Source organism: Vanessa tameamea, chromosome 5 (genome assembly GCF_037043105.1).
Source record: "Vanessa tameamea isolate UH-Manoa-2023 chromosome 5, ilVanTame1 primary haplotype, whole genome shotgun sequence".
NCBI lineage: Eukaryota > Metazoa > Arthropoda > Insecta > Lepidoptera > Nymphalidae > Vanessa > Vanessa tameamea.
The window spans coordinates 6986552-7012807 of record NC_087313.1 but is presented as its reverse complement, the minus strand read 5'-3'; the positions used below and the strand labels follow the sequence as shown (position 1 = coordinate 7012807).

The 26256-nt window shown below is 31.0% G+C and overlaps 5 protein-coding genes across 5 annotated transcripts in view; 4 read left to right on the top strand and 1 right to left on the bottom strand.

The window, feature by feature from the left end:
- The window catches only part of LOC113392589 (EF-hand domain-containing protein 1-like), a 64800-nt gene extending 58636 nt beyond the window's left edge, over positions 1-6164 (top strand). Inside the window, exons 11-15 of the mRNA XM_026629089.2 lie at positions 3729-3889; positions 4247-4455; positions 4810-5011; positions 5394-5546; positions 5846-6164. Coding sequence (XP_026484874.2) covers positions 3729-3889; positions 4247-4455; positions 4810-5011; positions 5394-5546; positions 5846-6100 — 980 coding nt within the window. The 3' untranslated portion in view covers positions 6101-6164. The remainder of the gene's footprint in view (positions 1-3728; positions 3890-4246; positions 4456-4809; positions 5012-5393; positions 5547-5845) is intronic.
- Positions 6165-7187: 1023 nt separating this feature from the next.
- On the bottom strand, positions 7188-19125 carry Membrin (membrin). The gene is made up of 4 exons (XM_026629373.2): positions 18820-19125; positions 18600-18705; positions 17975-18155; positions 7188-7560 (listed from the first exon to the last, which is right to left on the bottom strand). Exons 1-4 carry the CDS (start codon positions 18948-18950, stop codon positions 7352-7354), a joined length of 627 nt encoding a protein of 208 aa, XP_026485158.2. The 5' UTR covers positions 18951-19125; the 3' UTR covers positions 7188-7351.
- Positions 9335-26256, top strand: part of LOC113392781 (multiple C2 and transmembrane domain-containing protein-like) — a 69698-nt gene continuing 52776 nt past the window's right edge. The window contains exon 1 of the mRNA XM_064220923.1: positions 9335-9381. Coding sequence (XP_064076993.1) covers positions 9377-9381 — 5 coding nt within the window. The 5' untranslated portion in view covers positions 9335-9376. The remainder of the gene's footprint in view (positions 9382-26256) is intronic.
- On the top strand, positions 19850-21199 carry LOC113392783 (neuronal membrane glycoprotein M6-b). The gene has a single exon (XM_026629372.2). It carries the CDS (start codon positions 19984-19986, stop codon positions 20731-20733), a length of 750 nt encoding a protein of 249 aa, XP_026485157.1. The 5' UTR covers positions 19850-19983; the 3' UTR covers positions 20734-21199.
- Positions 22780-25023, top strand: LOC113392590 (KRAB-A domain-containing protein 2-like). The gene has a single exon (XM_026629090.2). It carries the CDS (start codon positions 23248-23250, stop codon positions 25021-25023), a length of 1776 nt encoding a protein of 591 aa, XP_026484875.2. The 5' UTR covers positions 22780-23247.

Sequence of the window (26256 nt, the reverse complement as noted above, 5' to 3'; positions counted from 1 at the left end):
AAATACGATGGGAGAAAAAATACTTAATATTTAATACTGAATTAAATTTTATATATAAAGCAGGACCTTACAACAGTCGTTTGATTTATTTCAACTTGATCGCCCAATGTTATCTTAAGGGTTCCACTTCACCTGAGCAACGACTATATTCATAAAATAATGTATCATTGATTACCTTTTTTCTTGCTATGAATTCTTTTAGAATATTTCCTTAATAAAATCATATCAAATTACTTTAAGTCATGCAATCCAAACAAAAACAATAAGAGAATCTTAATAACAAATACCATTGAAATACCAAGATTGTTTTTTTTTTTTTTTATAAGTAAAATCTATTTTTTAAATATCACTTGGTCTACTGCTGACGTTTTGGTTGGTCTATCGTTTGTCTATTAATTTGAGCTTAATATATGGAATTGATATTGTACTGATATTATTATGTAGTAACCTGGTCAAACTCGTGGTACATTACATTGACTATAATTATGATATTTTCAAGCACTTTCGCTACAATTAGTAATAAATTCGGTAGTCGTATTTCAAAGATGATGTCACAGTACACCCATCAGTTTTAGAACATCAAAATTGATGGTTATTGACAGAATTTATAATTAAAACGACCTAAGATATAGTTTTATAAATTAATTAAACTTTTTTTTTCATTGCTTTAATACTATGTAGCAACGAAGTAAACAGTGAACACCACACGTACACGCGAGGGAGTAGAGTGCAGCGGAGAGGGCGCATTAATATACCTGCCGTATATTGAGCGAATCGATCTTATCCCTAAGGCGCGTCAATAGATGTTTAAAATTAAATGTCTTCATAAATTGTTTTTATTACTAAATTTGTATCTCCACAGACATGTTGTATCTTATTTTTAAATTGTATTTTTTTACTTTTTGTTGTGTGCCTGCACATTTTTAGTAACAGACAGCAAAATTTCAAACTTATGTTGAAATATTTTTTGATCAATATTTGGTATTCATATGCAATATAAATGTCTGTCTGCAAAGAAGTATAGATTCTAGACCAGTGATTCCCAAAGTGGTCTAGGTGGACCCCCAGGGGTCAACGGGAGACTTGGGCTACCTGGGGCTGGGGCCTACCTACATTGTTTTAAGTACCTAACTAAGCAGATAATATTTTAATAAGGCAAGCGACTGTTACTTGTCCAAACTTGAGTATTCGATATTACGTACAATTTCGTGTACAGACTTGCAAAGCGCTATCCGCCCGACAATGCTTAATGCTTGTTCACCAATGTAAATACTTAATGCTTAAGGCCAACTAATTTATTTGTTTCCGGAATTTCGAAAAAAAGGTATGAGAAAATTTATATCAGTGTTTGCTAGTGCCGGAGAAAAGTAAGTACCTACCTTTTTTTTGTTATGGTACCTAAGTATTTTGTTTACATGTACTAGTCGGTTGATCACAACTGCTTGTATAGATAGGTAACTTAGTAACTTACAGAAATTTTAACTGTCCTCTTTCGATTTGAAGACAGACACAGTACGTTATATTCAATTGTTTTTTCACGAGAGAAGCACTACCTCTCTAAAAAGGCCGAATAAGCAATATTGCAAAGCAATTAATTTTGTAATTTTTCTTGCAAATAACTACTAATTTTATAAAACAGTAATTTCACAATCATTTTAAATTGATTTTGAAGTAACTATTTTATCAAAACTATTCCTTTTCGGAAAGAGCGAGCGGTGCGCGGGTGACGGGAAAACGGCGGGGCTTGAGCTTCGATGCTAGTTTGTCACGTTTTAACAATGAAGCCGCAGACAAAAAATACGCAAATACACGGAGCGCGTGAACTCATAAATTTGATGAAATGTTAGTTATCGTTTTTATGGACAATTTTGGGATTTCGACTTTTATTTTTTCCTACACAAATATAAGCAGTATTCGATACTGAGTACACCAATTTTTATTTGTACTATTAAAAATTAGTGGTAAATTAGGTACTTTAAAATTGATACCGTTTTGTGAAAACGTCTGTATTTATCTTAGCGGTTTATTAGTTGGTCCCTTTACAAGCCGTAATTCTATTTCCGCGTGCTGACAAAGGCTGCGGTGTGATACCTATATTCAGAAAAAAACTTGGTTACTAAAACATTTTTTTTTACAGGTAAGGTAACTGAAACGAAACTTGGCTACAGCTAAGAAAAAATGTCGACAATATAGTGTCGATTATTTGAAATATGGTTTTGTTCCATTAGAGGCAGACAAACAATTGCCCATGTGCCTATTATGCAACAAAGTTTTGAGCAATGACTCTGAATGAAGCCATCAAAGCTCGAGGATCATCTAAAAAGGTGTCATACTGATAAAATAGGTAAAGATTTAAAATATTTTCAAACATTGAAGGAAAAATATGACCCACCATGCACAGTATGTTCGCTTCAACGTCTCAAAGTAACGATGATGGCTTGCGGGCATCTTACAACATCTCATTACTTATAGCAAAATCTGGAAAACCGCACACTATCGGAGAACAATTAATTTTACCCGCTGTTGAAGAGGTTTTAAAAACTGTTTTGCACAAATCTGCATTTGACGTACTAAAAAGATTTCCATTAAGTAACAATACTGTACAAAGACGCATTGATGAAATGAGCTCTGATATCGAAAGTTTTTTGTGCAATCATCTGCAAAAAACTCATATTTCTATACAACTGGACGAGTCAACGTTACCCGGTAATTGAAATTTATGAAGCAAAACATTAGTCGGCGCGAATTCTCTCAATTTCCAAACTTGTCGCAGGTAGAATGTATTGATGAGGATATCCATACCTACAGTCAACATTTAAGTGCCCTGCATGATGACTTCAAAACCAGGTTTGAAGATATGCTGACGATGGATATACCACCATGGATCATAAATCCATTTGTTGAAACGGAAGTGGCCAATATTGTATTACAAGAGGAGCTGCTCGAGCTAAGCACCAATGAGGAGCTGAAGGTGAAATTTAGAAAAGGCTACTAAACATTTTGGCTGCAAGCAGAAATACCCGAAAAATATCCTGGACTGTGGGAAATCGGAAGGAAATTTTTAAATAGCTTTTCCCTCGTCAGACCTTGTCGAAAGGTGTTTTAGTGCCGTTACAAACCTCTTAAAAAAAAAAACGAGCAAATTAAACATCACAGAGCGGGGGGATTTGCGGTTATTGCTCACAAAAATAAAGCCAAACATTGATCGTTTGCTGACACTCCATCAAATACATCCTTCCCATTAATTAAAATTATGACCTGAACCTATATTACCTTATTAATTTTTTCTTGTAATTTTATTCTTTTAATAAATAAAGTGTTATAAAATGTACCATTTTTCGTTTTTATTTTACCTATCGGAATATAGGGATAGAACTCAGAAACGACACAATTTTTATTTTTTGGCGACTTTAAGAATGTGGTAGAAATGTAGCAGCAGGGGGTCCACCGAAACCAGTAAAATTTTGAAAGTGGTCCACAAGAAAAATAAGTTTGGAAACTACTGTTCTAGACGGTCATTTTGAATATGTCCTTGAAGGAATCTATGGAGGAGTTATTTGTCTCCTTAGGATTCGGGATTCACGGCCAGTTTATTTATTATCAGATCATCTCTACTATAGATCGCCATTTTCAGGTTGTAATCCAGAATCTCCTTGGTAGTCACCATTTGTTCCCTCTTCACCAGTGCCCATGTCTTAATCATTGTTTGTATTTAACTTTGAATTCAGGCGCTATAGTTCCGGTCTTCAAGCATCGTTTCAAAATAGTCGGTTGCGATCTCTTTGTATACCGCTACATGAGTGCAAATCCGGACAAGTTCCCGCAAGAAGTCATTGATAATATACGTAACTACCACATGAGGGAGGGCAATTTGAAAGATGAGCTCGAGGTAAGATATTTTGTGATGAAATAATAATTAGATGTAAATATTTTCACTAATTGAAGCAAAGATGGCGAGTGGGAAAGGAAAACATCGTAAGAAAACCTTCATTTATCGCATGAAATTCTACCACATGTGTATCTAATAACTCGCATTGAACCAACATGTTAGCTGGAATTAGCTCCAAGCCTTCTAGTTGGTCATTTATATTTTAAACGTGTCTCAATTGAACATTACCATACAAGGATTCCCTATTAGAAAACAATTAAAATAAAAATCCCAATATTTGATTACAATTACTTTTTTTGGTTAAAACTAACTATAAAACAACGTTATAGGCCTATATTAAAATATTAACATGAACAGGAGGCAGTTCGTGAGGAACAAGCAGAAGAAACAAGAGCACGCTTGGCGAAGATCGGACAAGCGGCTGTGGCAGAACCAAGCGCTATGGAGCGCTGTCTCACCGCACTTGATGTGGTCGAAGGCAGCGCCACGCCACCTCGTCCACCAACACCACCCATGACAACGGACCGTATCTCCTACGACGACTCCTTGCGCATGATGAGACTGAGGTAATTTCAAATAGGACCCTACGCCACCTCTTCTGTGCTGATACCACAAATTCGTAAGTAATTCTGCAACAGCAAGCGATACTTTATTGTAACTCCTGCGTTTCGCTTTGAAAGGTGTGTCAGTCAATATAATTATGGGCACAACAGACTTATCGTACGTACGTTTTGAAGTCCGAATATCTTCGTACAACGGAAATGGAAAAGAAAACAGTTATTTAATGAGAAGTTTCTAAAAAAAATTAAAATATTAAGATTAATTAAAAATTAAAATAGTCTAAAAAATCAATTTAACGTTAATGATTATACAAATAGTTTCTGACAGGTTATCGTCATGATTAATTATTTTATTCACAGTAAACCAACATGCGACAACGTAGTGCCATTAAAGGGCATTCTCAAATCGAGTGCTGCTCGTGATGATCATCAGAAAATGGTGTGCTTCAGTGGACCAGCTCCTGAAGAACGACAGGAACCCACCAAGCAGATAACCTACCCTCCTGGTCAACAACCACATTATAATGAAGACGAGGATTTCTGCGAGAAATATAAGGACGCGGTATGTTTAAACTATACCGTAGGTAAAAAATTATAAAGATATCAATAAATAAAATACTTAATTCAATCGCAATATTTAAATTTATACTAAAAATACTTTTATATTTTTCTTGATGTTATTATTAAAAGAAGCATTACGCTTACTCATTAAATGCCAAAAAAAAAGTTACCTCTGGTTCCAAAAAGAAAATACCCAAACCTGAGAAGAAACGGAGAAAGAAACTAAACAGATATTTCTGCTTAGATATACTTATATATTATTAAGAAAATACAATAATAATTATTGCTAACCTCCTTCCTAAATTTCCTTAAATTCTCAGGACTATAAGTGTTTCGATTAAATATTTAAAAAAATTATTTTGAATTTTTATCATATTAATTAGGACGCAGCGGAACGTGCAGAGCGTCGTGCTAAAGATATCTGCCCGTGCGAAATTATACCAAGTGAGCGACTTCAAAACGCAACCGATGAAGAAGTAATGGTAAAACCCAAGTTACCAGGATACCTTGGGTCATATGGCGTGGATTGTAAGGAGGTAAATATTGTTTGTTTTCCAAATATCTTTGAAGTAATTATGTATGTTATACTAAACTTTCAACTTAACTAAACTTGTAACTTAACATTAAATTTTCAGTACGAAGTCAGTACGGGATTATATAATATAACTCCCTCGTTGGTTTATTGGCTAAATTTTTGCGAGCGCTAAAGCTGTTTTTAGAATTTCAGGTTTTGTGCAATGTAGCAGTCAGTTCTGTGCCTGAATTCATTATTTTGTATAATGCTGAGGAAATAGAGATATTACATAAATGAAATAACAATTCAATTCACTTTTAGATTCCTGACTACATGCGTTTACAACCCGATGCCTACGATAAGGTTAAGGATCTACGTCGTGAGGTGCCGGTGATCTCTCCCGCGGCAGCACGCTCTGCGGCCTACCCGCAAAAACCGATGCCTCCTTTGGAGGCCTGCGCGATTCCTCCGCCCGTCAAACCATGTATGGCGAGGACCGAAGAAGACGTTTCCTTTGCTTGCCCTCATGAGGAGCCAGGACTGCCCTGCTGCGATCCTGACAAACGCGTCCAGTAACATGACTGTTTTTTTTTAAATAAAAACTTTTTTTATTTGATGGATAAATAATAAATATTATTTCAAATCCCGATTAAAATTACTCGATGAGCCAAGGGTATTTCGCTTAATTAATGTAGGTTCTACAAATTATGCAGTATTTAAAATAACTAAAAAGTGACAATTGAATTTTTTAACCATAAAACTAACGCCCGGTTGATTAACCCTGCACAATGTGTTTCTATCTTTCGTTACTTAATTTGTAAGTTATATTATTAAGCGTTCAAGCGTTGATGAGTGTTAAGATGTAGTCACATCCGCGAAGCATCGACTAAAATATAAACTCAAATTAAGCACATTAAATCTCAATGGTGCTTGTCCGGGATTAAACTCGCAATCTACGTTTAAGAGTCACTCAGCCATATCGGCTCTAGTCGACTCCGGGTCCTTCTCGGCAGTTTTTGAAGTTACACTTCTTTAGTTACGTTACGTAAAAATAAAAAGTGATTTTTTATGATGCCCAAGCCCCATTTGACATGAAACTTATATTATGAGGTTGCCGCCGCTCGTTACGTGTCAAATCTTATAATAATTAATTATATTATTTGCATGCATTTAAAATAATTTTTATAACGCCGAAGAAGTAGAACTTCTCACGCGCTTTTTTTACGTCAATTTTAAGATTCCTTAAATTAAATTAGTTATATGAAAAATTCCACCAGCTCACTGACATTAAAATTATAATTCTTTGAAAAGCAGCTACAAAACATTACCATATTTAAATCACAAAAAAATAGCAGAAAATAAGTTGACTTTTGAGTATCAATAAGAATTAATTCAATTAAATTCACATTAATTATTAACCTTCACATATTTATTTAGAAGAAATAAATTAAACACATAAAAAAAATTATCGTATATTTTAATATTTCCTTTTCAAAAAGCATAAACACTTATACAAACCATAAATACAATTTATTTTCTTATAACGTTGCTATGTAACGCTGTAACTATGTAACGGTTACATATGTAGTTTATCGTATAGTCCATTCCAATCACAGATGGAGTAAATTATTATAAACAAACCTTAGATTAGCTCTGCTATATTATGGACTACAAACAGTTCCTGATTCCAATTTTAAGCAAATCCATTATGAATATCATAATAGTAATCGATATCTCGATCAATGCTGTTTCATCAGTTCAATGTCGACGTTGTATATAGTCTCTGCTCCTCCTGCGATTGGAATAAGCTGTGTATATTTATACTAATTATACAAAATATATGATCACAAGTACAATCACTGCCAAAGTGACGAACATTCCACCAAATAATACGTATTTGTCCTGAGCAACTCTTCGTTCTATCAGCGATATCGTAGCGTTTGAGAGACCTAGCGTGTTGGCCAAGTCTATTAACCTACGATGGGCACCTTTCAAGGTTTCGCGGTTATACTTCAACGTCTCCAAAATATTTGAACCTGTAAATAAACAAATATTGGTTATGATGTTAGTTATATAATATATAGAGTTGCGATACTATAATTTCATAACGGTCCACATATCTATGTACTTAAAATTTTAAACTCATAGCACGAGTTGTGTAACAACAGGATATGAACCTTCAACACTCGACTTATAGATATTAAGTCGGTGATAATTAACGTTACAATTTTCGTGTTTCAACATAAAATATTTAAATCAGCTTACTTAGACAAATTAATTAGATTCGAAACGCAGCGATTTCCATATTAATATTCGGTCAAGTGATATATCAAATACGAAATTTCTATACATTTTAGTATTTACAACTGACGAATCTGTCAATCGATACGAAACTTGTCGTAATGTTTAATTTTAAAGTTAAACTATTAAGGTTATACCTCTATCCCAACAACCGTTACAGGCAGAACCTTATGTTGGTTTGATATGTATATGTAAAGATATGTTGGGCTTAATATAGAAGACGTATGTAATTATAAATTTTATCTATTACATCTAATTTAAGATCATGGCGAAGAGTTAGTAAGTTTTAAAGAGGATAATTCGACTTGCAAATTGTTTGCCGATTTAAAACAAACTTCAAACATAAACTAGCCTACTTGATTGCTTTTAAAACGTGTATAATCTACAGTGTTATTAATATTAATAATAAATATATTGTTGTTTTTGCACTTTTGCACAAAAGACTAAACGTCTTAGCTGCCATGCTAAGTGGCGCATTTTTGAATGAACAAATGATTAATATTTTGGCGGTGACCACTTACCATCAAGTGGTCATTTGCCCGTCTTACATAAAAAAAATGCTTCTTTAATAGTAAATTTACAAAATCACTATAATAACGACTGGATTTTCCCATAAATTGAAGCCTTATTACCGATTTTCATATTTGTTACACCGACATTAACAAATCTACATACAAAAATTCATCCCTTTGGATATATTTTGAAAAACACTTTCTGAGTGCTCGTTTACGTTCTATAAGGAATTCCTTTGCTAAATTTCATCCTGTTGGACCCACCGGTATAGACGGTGCGTTATATGTCAGTCAAACTTTTTACAATTTTATGAAGTAGATTACATTTTAAATGTATAATTTATCAAAGGAAACTAATTATAGTTAATTACTTTATTAATTATATTATTTATCATAAATAAATGTCATCCTATTGGCTGGAAATACTTTAACGTCACTTTAAAAAAAACATGCAAACGTACAGGATATGTAAATCTAAAATAGTATCCTTTGAACATGACATTGGCAGAATATTGCACTCAACTAGTGCAGACACTGACTAAATAAAGTACATATTTAAAGCTGAGTATAAAAAGAAAAAGGTCAAATTAGTTTTATCTCTAATACAAAACACATCACAGGCGAATAGCTCTAAAAACCTAATGAATAATTAATATTTATTTAATATTTCAAGGCTATTTTATGTAAATTTTAATAATTTTTTAAAGTAATTTGACAACAAATAACAATTCACTATTAAATACGTAGATATTCAACTGTTTCGATATCATTTAATATCCACAGAGCACATTACTATTATTTTACTAACTTCAACTCAGAAATAATTAAGCATTTGTCTTATGATGTTGTTTATACGGCGTTATGAGAACGAGACGCGCGCTGATCTCGTGAGCATCTTTCCGAATCTGATCGAACACTTTGATATCAAAGTTATATTTGTCAAACTTCTTTAATCAAATGTGAATAAGATACGATATGAAAGTTAACTACCTCAATTAACTAGTGAAGTGTCAAGTTCGGTCACTGTCTCCCATCCAAAATGTGGTAAGTCCATAAATGATACTTTGCACTTTGTACAAATCAACCCGTTCATAATTAGCGCACTTTATACTATTCCTACATATGAAGTATTTAAATAAAAATAATAATATTATAAAATACGAGCTTAACATGCGCGGCCTTGCCACATGACCGCAAGCGGTTTTATGATTATAATACGTTTCACATTATATATATATTATATATATATTACCATTCTCATCGCCATGTTTTGTGACGTGAACTATTTTCTATACTGACTGTTTAAAATTTAATGACTTTAAAATCGTAATGCAACGATTTGTCACTAGCTTTGCCCTACGGCTTAGCATGCGTTTAATTCTATATAAAGGCCTAGACCCTTATTAAATGAACAGGCACATAGGATAGATATAATATGACAATTGCTGTGATAAACGTGTTCAAATTTATAAGGATATTAATTTATTTCTTAAGGATATTTAAATCGACTATCTAAATCGACAACCCATAAATGTCATAAGAGCCAATGCTTATTATAAAGCGCTTTAACCAGCCAGATTTAGGAAACTGATTGCCGAAAGATTTAGCGTCAGGCAAGTAGTTAACCTTCTTTGTCTTATAAATATATCTAACTCTACGACACCCCACTTAGAGGCGTATTTTCAAGTGAATGATGGTAAAACGAATTCAAAGTCACCTTTAGGTAATCGTATAACTCATCGAGCTGTATTTTATAAATAACTTTTTGTTAATAAAACTATGTATAAAAACGTTTTTATTACATATAACATATTAAAAAAAAGGAAATAATATTTTCCACGTTTTATTTAAACAAAAAGTGGTCACGAATCATTAAAAGAATTTAATATAAAATAATAAAACACGAAACTGGCCTGAGGTAAATAAAGTAAAAAGAACTCTGTGTTGGAGCTGTTTTTTTTTTTAAGTTCACTAATGACGTCATTAGTGAAATAGAATTATTTTCCAGCATTTTACCGTTACTTTTGAGTCTAATTAATTGTATAATTCGATTCTAGAATTAAACATTAAACGCTTTCTTATTTCATGTTAAGTACGACATATTTGTTTTGTTCTAAAAATATATACTTATGACTTGGTGTTCTAGAATAGAAGATGATAAGAATAAAAGAAGAAGTTGGAAATAGTGAAGAGCAGCGCCCAAAAAAATATAAAAATCTCGCAAAATTTAGAATTAATTTCGTTATGTAAAGTATCTACATAATGAAATAAAAATCTTGTAAATTAAAATTTGTCTGATAGTGGAAATGGTACGAATCAAAGTATTTCGTATAGAGATCTGTTGATATTTGCAATGGTAACCATACACGTTATGTAACGCGTTTGAATACGTTCTATGAAGTATAGAATTCATTAGTATATACATTTAACAAGAACTTGGTGATTGGGCTTTATGGAAGCCAGTCTGGATAGGTACGACCCATCCATCGCATATTCAATATCTTAGTATTGTTGTCCTCCGGTCTGAAGGGTACGGAAGCCAGTGTAACTAAAGCAGTAGGAACATCTTAGTTCCCAAGTTTAGCGGCGCATTGGTGATGGAAGAAAATATTCCACACAGCGCCATGTGTATGGCCGATGATTACACAGAGCAAGACAGCCACATAGACCTGGTAAAATGTAACACACAACATGGCAAACTATCGAGTCTCATTTATAGTATAATAAATTGCCTTATACAACAATAACTGGAAATATAAAAAAGCCCATGAAAGTTCGAAACAAAATAAACAATAGTCACGTCAACTTCTTAAACGTCTTTAAATTTCGATTAAATCATTACTATTATTATATTTCTAGCAAACTATTTAAAACAAACTGACAATCTTATATAATTGCACTGCAAAAACTAACTAAGACTAATTAGTGCGTGTCTAGAAAACTGAACCTATAAAAATATAGATTTATTTAATAATGTCATCCTAAAGGTAATCTGTAAAGGAGGGAGGGGTGTTATTTCGTATGAATTTTAAACATATGAAGTTGGGCAGGGCAGCTAGTATTTTGTATTGTAATTAGAAAATAAATAATAAACAACAACAGTTCAATCTATAAAATGTACGAGAAGGTTTTATGTAATGCCTAACTAAAAAAACGACTGAACCTATATACATAAAACTTTTATATATTATCATAACATGAGTAGAACTAGCACTTAGCAGTTCGCCTTTTAATTTAAACTATTGACGTCATAAGTGTGAATTTAGTCTCAATAAAAGGAAAAAATATTAACAACAATAATCAAACTTGAAATAACTACACGTAGTGTCTATATAAATAACACACAATGAACTGATTAGGTTAGTGTTATGCGTATGGCCAATACATTAGTACACAGTTACACACACATATGCATTATGCGATATCACACGTAGATCACATAATCTTGTATTTATTCGTGAACATCGAAACGTATCTTAATTATAGTGTAGTTATTATAATTAAAAGAGATAAATTAGAGAATAGTATCATTTGAAAGGTGACATGTAACATAGATGTGAACAAAAATATATAAGTCGAATTTCGTCACAAAAGAGACTCAATCCAAAACAATAATAGACATTTCACTTTTTATATTTACTGATGGTTAAAAAGTGGCTTTTGTTATAGCATGATTATTTTACTGTATTTTAGAAATAAGTAAACAGTTTATTATACACTTAGAGGTTGCAATAGCTCTAAGTATTCCAGCTAGTTCGACCGCGGCTTCGCCAGCGTGTGTTGTCCTGTCAAAGTGCGTGCATAATACATAATCTAAGATATATAAATGAACTAATTCAGTTGTGTACAACATTATATTAAAAAGAGAGTAACATTTTATACTTAACTCCATATAACAATTGATTTTAAGCATTATGTCTCGTATATGCCAACATGGCCTAGCGGATAGACCACATCAATCTTAAGCGAAGACCACAGGTTCAAAATAAAATTTCAAGTCCTTGTTATGTATGCACTGACTGACAACGACTTTAAATGCTTAAATGGGGTTATAACTCAAAGAAAAGTTTACGTTCAAATCGATCTTTTCCTGTTGGAAGTGATCACCAATATATAAGCAGTTTTATTCCTTGCTTTTAATGAAATATTACATCATTAAAATTATCTCGTTTCTGTCACGCATTGAAACAAAAAAAAAACGATTATCTTAGATTTATCGATTACAGTTATGGTAGAAATATAATTATTAAACGAGCTATCCGTCCCGGCATCGGACGGTTAGTAGTAGTAGAATAAGGATCTTCTTAAAACGTCTATATATCGCAATACTTTAAACTCTACTGTACTTAAATCAGCGCACGCTGGTAAAGTTGGTCCCAGTTGATGTGATTTCTTCCGAAATCTTTCAACCAATTTACCTCACTATACTTAACATATAAATCCCTCCGTCCATTGATAAAATCGGTATTCAAATCTATTCCGTAGTTTTCGCGTTCAGACAGACAGACGCGGCGACGAGACATTATTTATTATACGTGATATCGAATGAATCGGTGAAGGACAACGTCCGATCAAAGGTTACTGATTCGTAAACAAATTATGAATTATTTATTATAATTTAAAATTTAAAAGTATCTAAGTATTCAATGTGGTTATTAATTCTTACAACATACACAGGTTTAAGTGAACGACGTAAGCACAAACTGTTCAAATTAATTTCTAATTTTAAATGAAATGTTATTCGTATTCAACCAAGCATTACCATACATTTTTAATACATGGATATTTTAAAATATGTTATATAGGTAGGTATATCTATAGATACATTTATTTAACATAACTAGTCGCTCATTAGTTGATGTTCGACCCGTCATTCATAAACAAAAATATAAGATACATTGATTCGAAAAATAAAAAGTGAGGCTCCACTGGATACCTTGTCATTACAATGAAAAAATTTTTTTTCATTGTATTTGACATTGATTTTTTACATTCATATAACCTATGTTGTTATTGTAGTGGGAACAAAAACTATCAATATTTAATGTTAAATATATATGTATGTGTGTGTGTGTGTCTAACTTATGATAATGTGTGTAATGTAAAATAAAATATATATTAATTTAATATATTTCAGTTTCCTGCACTCCTTCTTCATAGAAACTTTAACTTTGCCAAATATCATACGTTCGTACACTATTTTTCTGCATCACGTAGGTATCGTCTACATAAATCTATAAAAATATCGCTGTTTTTTTGAACGCACATCACACAAAAACTGCTGAATAATCTGACATAAAATTTACCGTTATATTCAGCGTGTTTTCGAGGTTTATAGCTAAACATTATCATACGATATAATTCAACGTATAACGTATCCACAGCAACACGTTGCCGTGGCCGTCTCCTAGCATAGACACGAAAAGAAGGACAATAGCTGAACATTTGTTTAATATTTAATTATATAACCGAAACGTCGAGAAAATATTGAGCAATTATATATGCCGTTACTTTAGTCTTACTTACTTTAGTAAACATTGGCATAGTAAAAATAACACGTGTTTTTTTTAACAACTTTTTATACATTAGGTAAACGAAAATATTTTTAAGTTTATATTTAAAGTATGCCAAGACAAAGGATCTCCTGAAAAAGTAATAGCTGTTTATGAGATATTTTACTTATTAAGATGATGATGACATTTTTAATTTTAAATTAATTAATCGATTTCTACCTTAGTGCAGTCGTATCGAAATTTCGTCATTACTGATGTCATTAATATGCTCAATAACTATCTACCTCGCCGTAAATACCTTGTCAATAATTATATATTCATTTTAAATAGTACATAGATTTTGTTTTAATCATTGTATAACCAGGTACACGACACTTCGTACCAGTAAAACATGTGGCTACGTAAAACGTTCATATTGTAATACAAATAACACTATCGGTTCACGCAGGGCAAGTGTGTAAAGGCCCAGTGGGGATGAATTTTCCGACTTCATCAACAATAATCTTCATATTTCAGGCAATTAACGAAAAAACTTAATAATTTATATCCCGAATCTTCCTAGTGAATCTCTCCGTTTATTTCTGAAAACCGTATGAAAATCCCTTCCATAGATTTTGAGTTTTTCGCTTTCAAACAGAGAGACACGCGGTTAATGCGCTATACTTTTCGTAGACTTGTTGAAGAAAATAAAAATATTTAAATAGTTTAGGTATGATTAGAGTATTATTATTTGGTCAAATAAAATTATATAAATTAAACTCTCAGGAGTTTTTTATTTATTTTCAGGAATGTTCAAACAATTTACCTAACCCTATGTACGGAAGATGTATTGCCCCAATGTCAATCAGGTCATTAATTGAACGGAGTCGCTTTGTGAAAAGGCTAGGCTGTCAATTTAATGGCTAATTAAGCTATTTGCTTTCGGTACTTATACTTAATATATATATATATATATATATATATATATATAACATTTATCATTAAAAAAAGTAACTATAGACAATTAACAAGAACGACATCCATTATTATTTTTACAAAAATAACGTAATCCATTATTTTTACGAATTGACCAGGACCGACCCCGGTTTTGCACGGATGCACTTTATTTATTACGAAAATTATATGACATAAATATAATTTATACTCTATTGAACTGAGGAATAATGTAGATTTTTACCAGCGAATATATTTTTAAATTGAATTATTAATTCCGAAGATTAATCCCTACATGCAAACAAATTTTCCTTCTTTATAAGAGTATAGACAACATCACGTTGAATTATAATAAATAAATTAAAAACGTTTTCCGCGAACCGATTGCAATGAAACTAAAAGTAAATGTCGCGAGTACCCAAGGAAAACGTGATGTTATAAATATTACTACTAACTAAGTCGTATTAACTAATAACATTTATACACATAGCTATCATTTTATTATAGGAATTCAGCTAGGACACTGCCAAGCAATCTAACGCTCGGTAATATTTATAAGGAAATTATTAAATCCTACCAATATTGCAAGGCAAGTTACAGACAAGTTTCAACATCCGCATATATTAGTACGTAAATTAATTTGCGAGTTTTTTATACATATATATGTATAAAAAACTAAAACATAATACTACCTGTTCTCTATGAGTCTGCCCACGTAATATATTATTCCCGTAAAACCTTTAATTTATATATTATTTAAACAATTAAACGATGATAACATCGTTATCTCAATTGACCTTGATATCTCACGCCATCATTGGTCCAGATCTAAAACAATCCATTTGTAGGTTGTTATCAAAGCTATTATAACTTTGGAGGTAAAATTAAAGTGGATATACATAAATGGAATAGTGTTGTATCATAAATAAAGATATATTAATGAAAATCTGTCTGTAGTACATAAACAGAGCGGCAAATCGTGTGGAATATGCAAATCTAAGGTTTGTTTACCTTTAATCCTTCTGCTATTGGAATATAGTGGAGGATCCACGCTATGTAAATGCTCTAATTTAATGCTCTAAGTAGTAATCGAATAGTTTTTAATCGATTTCAAAAAAGGAATTCCTCAATTTTGATGTTTATATTGTTTATGTGTGTTCTGACATAACTCCGTCATATACAGACGGATTAGTAAAATTCCGAAAGGGTCCCAATAAAATTTAGTATTGGTCTGACGATGATGATGATGACGTTACAGACAGAAAACGAAACTCTTTAATAAATGCTTACATATCAAGCGCGATTGCTGCTATGTTTTTTCTAAATGATTTTAAAGTCGGTTTTTTTTTTCTTTAAATCTTGTTTGATAATTGCCTTCTATACATCGTAATATTATGTGTTGACTAGCTATAATCTGACAGAAGGACATATATGTAGGATAAACCTGTCTTATAATGAAAGATGCAATCTGTTTATAAGGGCGGTTAATATTCAATGAACGCCTGAACAGGGAATTTGAGTAAATCGCAAATTGACACAGAAATATAGTTTATTTTGCATTTATATTAGTTTTGATTCACATCAATATAGATATCCAAACAACTTCATATTTATTACCGTAGAGTCAATAATTTTAAAAATATTGGACGAAGTCGCGTTTCTTAAAATTATTTGATTATTTACTACGATAAATATTACTTTTATAAAATAGTTCTCGATTTTTTAATTTCTTTCTGTAAATTATCTATAAAGAAAAAACCTATTATACCATCGCGAAAATATTTTTTATATACGTATGTATATCAATAAAAAACATTTTACACATATTTAAATCGATGTGTATGAATTGAAATTAGAATTAAAAGGCAAACTCATTAAAAATCCAGGAAAAAGCATCCCTCTTAACTATATTATTATACTTATACAACAAAATTATCATGGTTGTTAATTTTAAGCAAAAAATTGCTGGACACGAATATTATAGCAGTGGACTCTTTCGACTCCAACCTCATTTTTTAACACAAATTTCTTGGCACTTATAACAAAACAAGAGTATCTACAATAAAAAAGTCATTTAGAACATGATTTTAAGCACATATAAGTTTAACGATACAGTGACATTTAAGTAATGGTAGCAAGTTAGAACATACAAACAAGACACATTAGTCCATTAGCACAAATAAGTGAAAATTAAAAAAAAAAGCTTGAGAAGCAAAGGAAGGACATAGGACCTTTTTTCTGACACTTGACGACCAACCCCTAAAACGCGAACGAAGCCACGGGCGGCAGCTAGATTAAGATAATAAAACTAAATAGATTATTTCTTATATCATTAGTGAATAAAATAAGATAGGTTACAGCTTAAAACTAGCTCATGTAACTTAAGAAAGGATTACTCTTCTGTTAACAACGAGAAACTTACGTCGTGGTTATCAATTTAGAACTATACTCAGCATACTATTCCACTAGCACTGCATATTGATGAACCGAATTCCTTTCGATAATAACAGGTTCAGATTTCCTAACGTTGTTGTGCTGTACCGCCGTATTATTTATTTATTTATTACAACCGGATTCCAACCAACCACTTCCATATACCACTAACTGCTTCGTGCGCTTGTCATTTCACTATCCAGGAACTAGCAATATAAATACCTGCTCACTTTTTGTAGCAATAACTTAGAAAAACGTATGTTTGCATATTCAATTTTTTTTTTTTTTTGTTTCATTTCTATGAAGCCATATATTTTTGTTGCTTCTCTGAATAGCTACTAAAAGTAACATTATTATTGTTAAATGGCTCAATAACGGTTTTCTTCATATATATTTTGAAAGTTTATTTTAAATATAATTTAAGGACTTTGAATGCGAAATAGTATTCAGTTTTATGATAAAGAATTATAAGTAAGTTTTAATTATGTATAAGCATTTTTGGGAATTTGTTTTAGGTTAATGTTGAAACTGTTGAGTAAGATACTATCTAAAGAGATATTTCTGTACAAACTAAATCCATAAATGAAAAAAGCCAGTGTATAGTTTGGCAACGACAAAACTGAGTAAAACTATCGTATCTATTCATCGTATACTATCATATCGGTACAGTTACTTGATACAACTTGAACTTGGTGCATATCTAATGGACCAATTTTGCTTTGATATTTAACTATTTATTTTATAAAAACGATTCAAACCTGTGTGTAACATCTCATCGACATTTCTATGTGAATGTTGCAAGGAGTTTTGTTCCTGAGCCAAGTAGTCAACCGTTATAGCTGTGTGGTCATGCCCGAACCTTCTACTCACTAACTCTTCTCTCTCTGCCTTCTCCTGCTCACGTCTGTGTCTCTTGTTCTGGGCATTAATCAATGATGCCTGAAAGTATAAAACATCACATTTATAAATCATAGAGAACAAAACATTGTAAAATAGTGATAACATATTTAAAAAAACTTTATCCAATTCATGAGCCAATATTGATGAAATTTAATTAATGCAGACTGTTATATAATATAAATTTTGTGACAAAATAGTGTAAATATTTCATTAACATCCAGACTTTATTAAAATTATATTTTAGTGTAAAATATTAATAGTCACTATGATAAGCAAACTTAATAAAGTAGACTACTATATCATAAATAGTAGAAAGTAGGGATGAAACAGATAATTATTTGGCCATACACGACATACAGTAATGGTTATAATAACCAGATACCAAAATAAGACAGAAATAGGCCAGATACTGGATATCTGTCATTTTCAATTTTAATAGAAATTATACTATTTAAAATAACCTTTTTTTTTTAAATTATTTACCTGTATATGTTTATTGTCATATTTAAGCTGATCAACTCTCATTTTAGCCATTGATCTTTGATTAATAGGAGTTTTGAAGACCAAAATATCCAATTTCTCACAGTTTCTGAAATATAATATAAAATGTTATTTAATAAAACATTAAACTATTATTTACTTTGCGTTAACAAGTAGTTTGATTATTATAAATTAATTAATGTATATTTTACAGGAAACTTACGCATTGATAGCATTGATTTTTGACTGAATATCATTCTCGATTTTGTCCCCATCTGGTTCGAATTCTAATTTGTGAAACAATTGCGAAGTTTCCTGAATTAATTGATTCGTTTGGTGATACAAAGTTTCCATTTCTTACACCAGACAAAAACTTTATAACCATACCACTATTTCTATCTTCCTAATTAAAGATAATTTAATTTTAACTGAACGATATTATAAGACAAGAACTTTTTCAATCGGATTTGTAATTAAGTTTATCGATAAGACTAGACGTAGACATTTGAATGTTTATCAATCTCACACACTGTCACAGTGTCATTTACTAGTTACTAGAGATATGTCATTTTGACGTGGCACTTTAGAAGTCGTAGCTGTAAAGCTAATAAATATACATATACATTATTTAAAGTTTTACACACTATATTTATCATAGTTTACATGACATCTTTAAACCTCTTGTAAAAATGTATCAAGTTTAAGCAGTATATATTAGCAGTTATTTGATTGTTTAATTTATTTTAGGAATAAGTACAAAACGTTGATATTAAAAAGAATGATTTCTCAAATTAGACAGTTATTTTAGAAGATAGATTTTGTTGATATCAATACGTCTCATAAGGAAAAAAACAACTTCATTCAAATACAATGGTAAGGAGGTTAACCTAACATTATGCCTCACAATTTGCGCATAATATCTCTTCAATGTTAATGTGGTTGAGGTCATAGCAGAGTCAACCTTTTGCATCATAATTACCACAATTACTATATTTCAAACAATCATCTGTAGATATTGGTCTTGAGCTATAACTTTTATAATTACTAAAATTACACTGTATGCAATAAGCTTTATTGTCACGACGATGTAGTTTTTTAAATGAGCATAATAATTGTATTAATTAATCAAATTTCAAGGTTTTAATTAAATTGCTAAAGCTAAGAAAATAATAATTTAATGAAATCCCAGTTTTTAAAAGTATAATTATCGTAATTTAGTTTTGTTTATCTGTGTACTTGTAGCACTCTGTTTCATTCAAGTTTCATAACATTTGACTCATCCACTCATTCGAAAGGTATTAAACATAATCGAAAATACCGTTTATAACACTCCTCAATTATTGTATTTATCTATGAAGTGAAAGTGAAAAGTTGATTTTTTATCATAATGGGTGATTCTTGTCAAGCATGTCTCACGAGGGTACCTCATGCCACTCTTATAGCTACGATAATGTGCTGTTGGGGCGTGGGGGTGTTTTGTGGCACAATGTATCGTGGATCAGCGCTTTCAATTTTGATGTTTGACGAAGTTTTCCATTTTCGACTGATTTGGATTGAAGCACTTCAAATGATATTCATTGTAGGCAGTGCTTGTATGGCAGCCTTAGGGTTTATGTTGTTATGCTTAGGGTGTCTCACAACAGGTGCAACAAGACAAAAGGTGTACAGAGCGTGGCGAACTCGGGTCGGCGGCAGGATATCTTGCGCAGTCTTTATGATAATTACCTATATTTTGACTTTCGTCTGGCTGATCCTGTTGGGCTTTTTAGTCATAACAACATTCTTGTTCACAATATTTTGGAAACTTTGCTCGAAACCGAAAAATATCGAACATTCGACCTGTATCGACTTCACTCAATTTGATTTTATGTTCCCATCTTCTGTGAAACAGGAAGACATGAGAATTTGTGAAGCACACAAAATAAAACTATTCTGTAAGGACTATGTTGAAAAAGCAGAGTTTATGTTTATTTTGGCAATGGTATCATGTTTACTTGTAATATTGAGCTTAGTACATTATTTGATGTGCTTATCAGCTAATTATGCTCATATTCGAGACCATGAAAAGTTCCAAGAATTGCAAGAGCTCCAGTATCTCACCAACCCGGATCTACATGCTTCAAAAGATAGATTCTAGTATATGGCCCGCGCACCATTGTTGCGCTCGCTTGAAGCATCTACTAAAATGTGACAAAGCAGAAAAATTACTGCATTTTAAGATGTCATAAATATGTGTTCACAGATTACAAATAACATCAAAAGACTGATTCAGTGGATGACTTATATTAAATTGAATACAATTTTACATATCTTCGATCCACTACAGTATTTATTATTATTTTTGGTAACCCGACATTCCACTAACTTTAGTCCTTAAACTTTAAATTGTTAAACAATATTCCCCCTATAAAGTATATATTATTTACATTATTTTAGATATTTAAAATGTTTGGATATGCTAAAGCATGATAATATTTATTTTTATCCCCTTTGTTACATTCTAAACGGGGCTGATAGCCTGCATTGTTGCTCTAGATTCTTCCATTAATCCTAACTCAAATATGATAAGATAATATTTTATACTTATATTTGCATTGTTATCATTTAAATTTAAGAAACAATAATAGAACCTAATTTTGTTTTACTCACTTTTTATATTGTTTAAAAATTGATTCTTCTGTTAAGACATTTAGGCAACATGTTATATTCTGTGTAAAATTGGGAAAAGTGATTAAATTAATTGTTCAATGTTTAGTACAATAACGATAGTATAAGGCAGCACAATTTATATTACTTAGTTGTAAGTTAAAATAAGAAAATTGCTTATGATAAATGAGGCAATTTTATTTCTAATGTTTTTTTTTTTTAATAGCATGGCTCTAAGATGAAACTTCTAATTTGTTACTTGAAAATTACAATAATCTTTAAAAAATAAAATTGTCTGTTTATAGTAAGCAAAATTTAAAGTTTAAAATTAGTAAGTCAATTATGACAATTTATATATTATGTAGAAAAATTACCTCTTTTGATAAAGATTTTACATTAAATTAGCTTGAGATAAAAGAAAGCATAGCTCTTTATATTTAGCCCACCAAAAAAAGCGAATAACTGTAAAATTTTGCTCATTAATGGAAAATTTAAATGTAAAATGTGGTGTATTTATAAATTTGTTTTATAAACATTGTTTTTTAAAGATATTTAGAAGTTTTGAGATTTTGTGACACTATATCTATTAGTTTTATATTGACACGGTCTAATACTGCAAATGAAACAAATCACTGGCATTTAACATAATATTATTAAGAACACTAAAAATTTTTTTACATTATTTATAAAGTTTGTAATAATTAGTTATAGGAATTAGCACTTAAATCCAAAGTAAGTGGTGACTGAAATATATAAATTAATTAACAAATACAGAAAGCCATATTTCATGATTTGATTGATAATCTAATTTAAATTCATAAATATAATAATAGTAATTTTCAAAACTTGTTATATCCAATAATAAGAACTTCTTGGTGTTATTACCTGCTAGTATTTTTGTAGCTATTTGAAGTAGCATAGGATTTTCTAAAAATAAAATAAAATATTTGTATTATGTTGTTTGTTTTATAATTTTTTTTTAAATAATAATAGTGCTTATATATATTATGATGTAAAAATATGTACAAAAAATCCCTTTAAATTATCATGTAAGTATCCAGAAGATTTTATGTTTATTCGAAATGCTAGTATATTAAAATAAAGCAACATTACAAACCTTTTGTTACGTAAAATTAAAAATCCGAATGAAGGTCGCCTTTGGAATCCTTGTCGACGGGCTTAAGGGGTCATTCCCTATTCGAGCTCATTAAAATGGAAGCGTGGAGTAGCTAGTTGGCCCGATTTTAACTTTTGTAATTAAATTTCAAACAGGAGACTTATATTTATGAAGTAAATAATAAGCGGAACTGTAATTATGTATTAAAAATTTTAAGCATGAATCGTGGACTTTTTTTAAATACGAATAAGGAGTTTACTTTAATAAATAAATAAAACATAGTACATATAACTTTTAAAACTATAAAAAATACGTTTAAATATATACTCTATTCCAAACATAAGAAAAAAGTCTAATAAACAACAATTGACAGAAAATTGACGCGATATCATTGGTCGAGAGCATGATAAATTTATATGTCACCGTAAGATTACAAAAATCGTTAGATTACAATCTGACCAGACAAATTGTAATCTGTCGAAATATTGTGAACTGTGAAATATGATTGCAATTTAACGCATTATTTTTCGCTATATTGTAATCTATCGATGGGAAGCGGTCAAATTGTGAACTGACGTAGAACGGAATGCATCTCGCGCGCTGATTAGTTGAACGTTATGTGCCTCCAGCCTCCCCGGCATCCGTCATATTTGTTTGTTATTTAGTTTGTTGTCGAGTGTAAACAACTGTGTTTTCGTAATTATAAATTGAGTTCGTGTTGAAGATAACTTACAAACAGTTCCAGTGATAAACCAACGAATTAGTGTTAGTTTCCGAATAATATGCGAAAGAATAATTGCGAAAAATAACCTAAATTACATTAATTTTTCCGTGTTTTAATATTTGTATGCGTGTGAACTTAAGTGATCTCATTAAATAATATTTGCCATGTCGGATATTAAGCTTGGTGAACAAAATACCTTGGAAAAATCAGATATTGTTAATCCAAAAGAATTTACTATAGAGTTACAAAAATATTACAGTGGGCATAATGAAAATAGTAAAAAATTAGAATGGACAAATCAAAGAATACAAAGTATAATAAATTTGTTAGATGAGTACAGCATAATACAATCTCAAGGTAAGCGGCCAACAAACAAGCATTACCATTATGCAAGAAAATACGATGTTATGAATATTGGCAACCAGAAAATTTTGATAGTGAAAAGAAAGAATATCTCGGATCCCGTAGTGCAAATAATTTCAACGGAAGAGTACCATGAAAAGATATTTGAGGCACATATTGCCACTGGGCATGGACGTCGAGACAAAATTGTTCACGCCTTGAAAGATAAATATTTGGTGCCAATATTTGCGGTCACAATATTTATAAATTTGTGTAAAACATGCCTTTCAAGAAAAAGTTTTCGAAAAAAAGGAATAATCGTAAAACCGTTGGTTTCGGACGACTTCAATCGACGGGGACAAATAGATCTTGTGGATTTCCAAACATCTCCAGATCAAGAGTATAAATGGTTATTACAATATCAGGACCATTTAACCAAATTCTGTTTTTTGCGACCATTAAAAAGCAAACAAGCAAAAGAAGTGGCTATAGAGTTGCTTAAAATTTTTTTGGAAGTTGGCTGTCCTCACATCCTCCAAAGTGATAATGGACGCGAGTTCACAGCATCTGTGCTGAAAGAAATAGTCAGTTTGTGGCCTGCTTGTAAAATGGTTAATGGAAGGCCAACATATCCGCAAAGCCAAGGAAGTATAGAACGTTCAAATCAAGACGTAAAAAATATGATTCGAGCATGGATGACAGAAAACAAATCTACTAATTGGTCTATTGGGTGCTATTTCGTTCAGTTCCAAAAAAATTCATCCTATCATTCCACAATTGCTCGAACTCCGTACAAAGCCTTGTTTGGCGAGGATCCAAAACTCGGACTCTCATCTACCTACATATCTAAAAACATAATATCAAAATTAGAAAATGAAGAAGATGTAGAAAAATTGCTTGAAGAAATTAATAACAGCAAAGAACAAAATTCAGAAAAAGATCAAGAGGATGAAGCAGAAAACGTTAATACAATAAATATCACAAACGTTGACACTCTGAATATTGAACAAGAAGAAAGAAAAACAAGTAATGAAATAATAATAAAAGAAGAAATTAACATTGCAAACGATCCCGAAATCATCACCCTCGAAAAAACCACCGCACCTATCGTACTGCCTTTTGTATGTGATATTGGTGTAAAAATTGAAGGACCAAATCATTTTATGTGTCACGTATGCAACAAAGAATCATCTGGAGCTCATACATGTACAGATTGCAAAAAAAAAATTCACGCCATATGTGGAGTTGCACCTGTAAAAATGGAGGGCTATGGATCGCAATTGCTTTGCAATTTATGTGTAAATGAATGTAAAATCGTACAAGAAAGAACAGATTCACACATAAATTTAAAAATAGCAGCAGATAAAATGATATCTACGTCGTCTAAGAAATTTAAAGCGATCAGTACCAGTTCAACTGTATTAGTTACAGTCCCAAAAGATGGCGGGCGGGGCACGAAGCAATGCAATTGTAAAAAAATAAAAAATGGACAATGCCTTTCTAATAAGTGCAATTGCAAAAAAGCCAGTGTTCTTTGCAATTCCCGGTGCCACAGCTCTTTGACGTGCAACAATAAGAGATTTTATTTTAATTTATAAATCTATTAAAAAAAATTAAATTAATGTAATTAATAAATAATAATAATATAAATTATTAATTACAAATTTAAAAAATTAAATTAATTAATAATTATAAATTTAAAAAATTTTATTAATTTAAAAAGTTTTTACTATGACTGAATTTTGTGAACGTTATTTTAGTTTGATTTGTTTAGAGAAAGAGAGATCGTTTTTTTTTGACGAGTTTCTTATAACTTTTGCATTTGAATTTGTTTTGTTTTTTTGTTTGTAAAAGAGTTATTTTTTAATTTTCAAATTATAATTGTTAAGAATTTATTTTTTTTCATTTTAGGGGTTTATTATAATTCCCAATTTTAATTTGTGTTCAAAGACAAAATAATAGTGATCTAAATAAATAATTGAAAAATGTTCGAAGTGCATTTATTTTATTTAACTGCCACCTCTATTCCATTCCTAACTCTACGGGGACATAGAACGGCTGGTCGTGATTGGTCGCTCTTACAATAAGACCGGCCAATCAGAAAGAGCTTTCGATCAGTTGACAGTTTGACGCAGGACAGATTGTAATCTAACAGTGTGACTTCGACAGATTACAAAATAATTCGTTAAATTGCAATCATATTTCACAGTTCACAATATTTCGACAGAAAAAAATCTGTCTCGTCAGATTGTAATCTAACGATTTTTGTAATCTTACGGTGACATATATATTGCTAAAAAGTGGCGTTTAGAACGTCGACGAAACTAATCGGAATTTTGGTAGTAAAATTAAAATGGAAATATGTACTTAAATGTTATATTGTCATATTATAAATAAGGATATATTAATCACAAATTTTTAGTAGTGCCCAATATAGTTCAGTTGTTAGCAAATCGCATGAAATAAGTAAATCTTACGTTTGCTTATCTTGATTGCTACTATAATATAAAAGTGGTTTATTTATTTTATAATGTCTAATTTGGAATTTATAGTATACATTATGATATTATACTACTATTCAGTGTGAAATTATTTATTTCTCGGAAAACATTTATTTTATATTGCTGCAATTACGCATAGTTATATGTACTTTTTTCAAAGTAGGTGAAATATTTGTTGTTGATTTGATAAAATAATATTTTTAATCTCAATTGATTAATAGGTAGGTACTATGTTTTAATAAACAAGTTTGCAGCTCTAGTACTTCTTTTCCGAATTATTAACGGCTACATAGTCGATATTCATGCTTTGTAAGAATGCAAAATAATAAA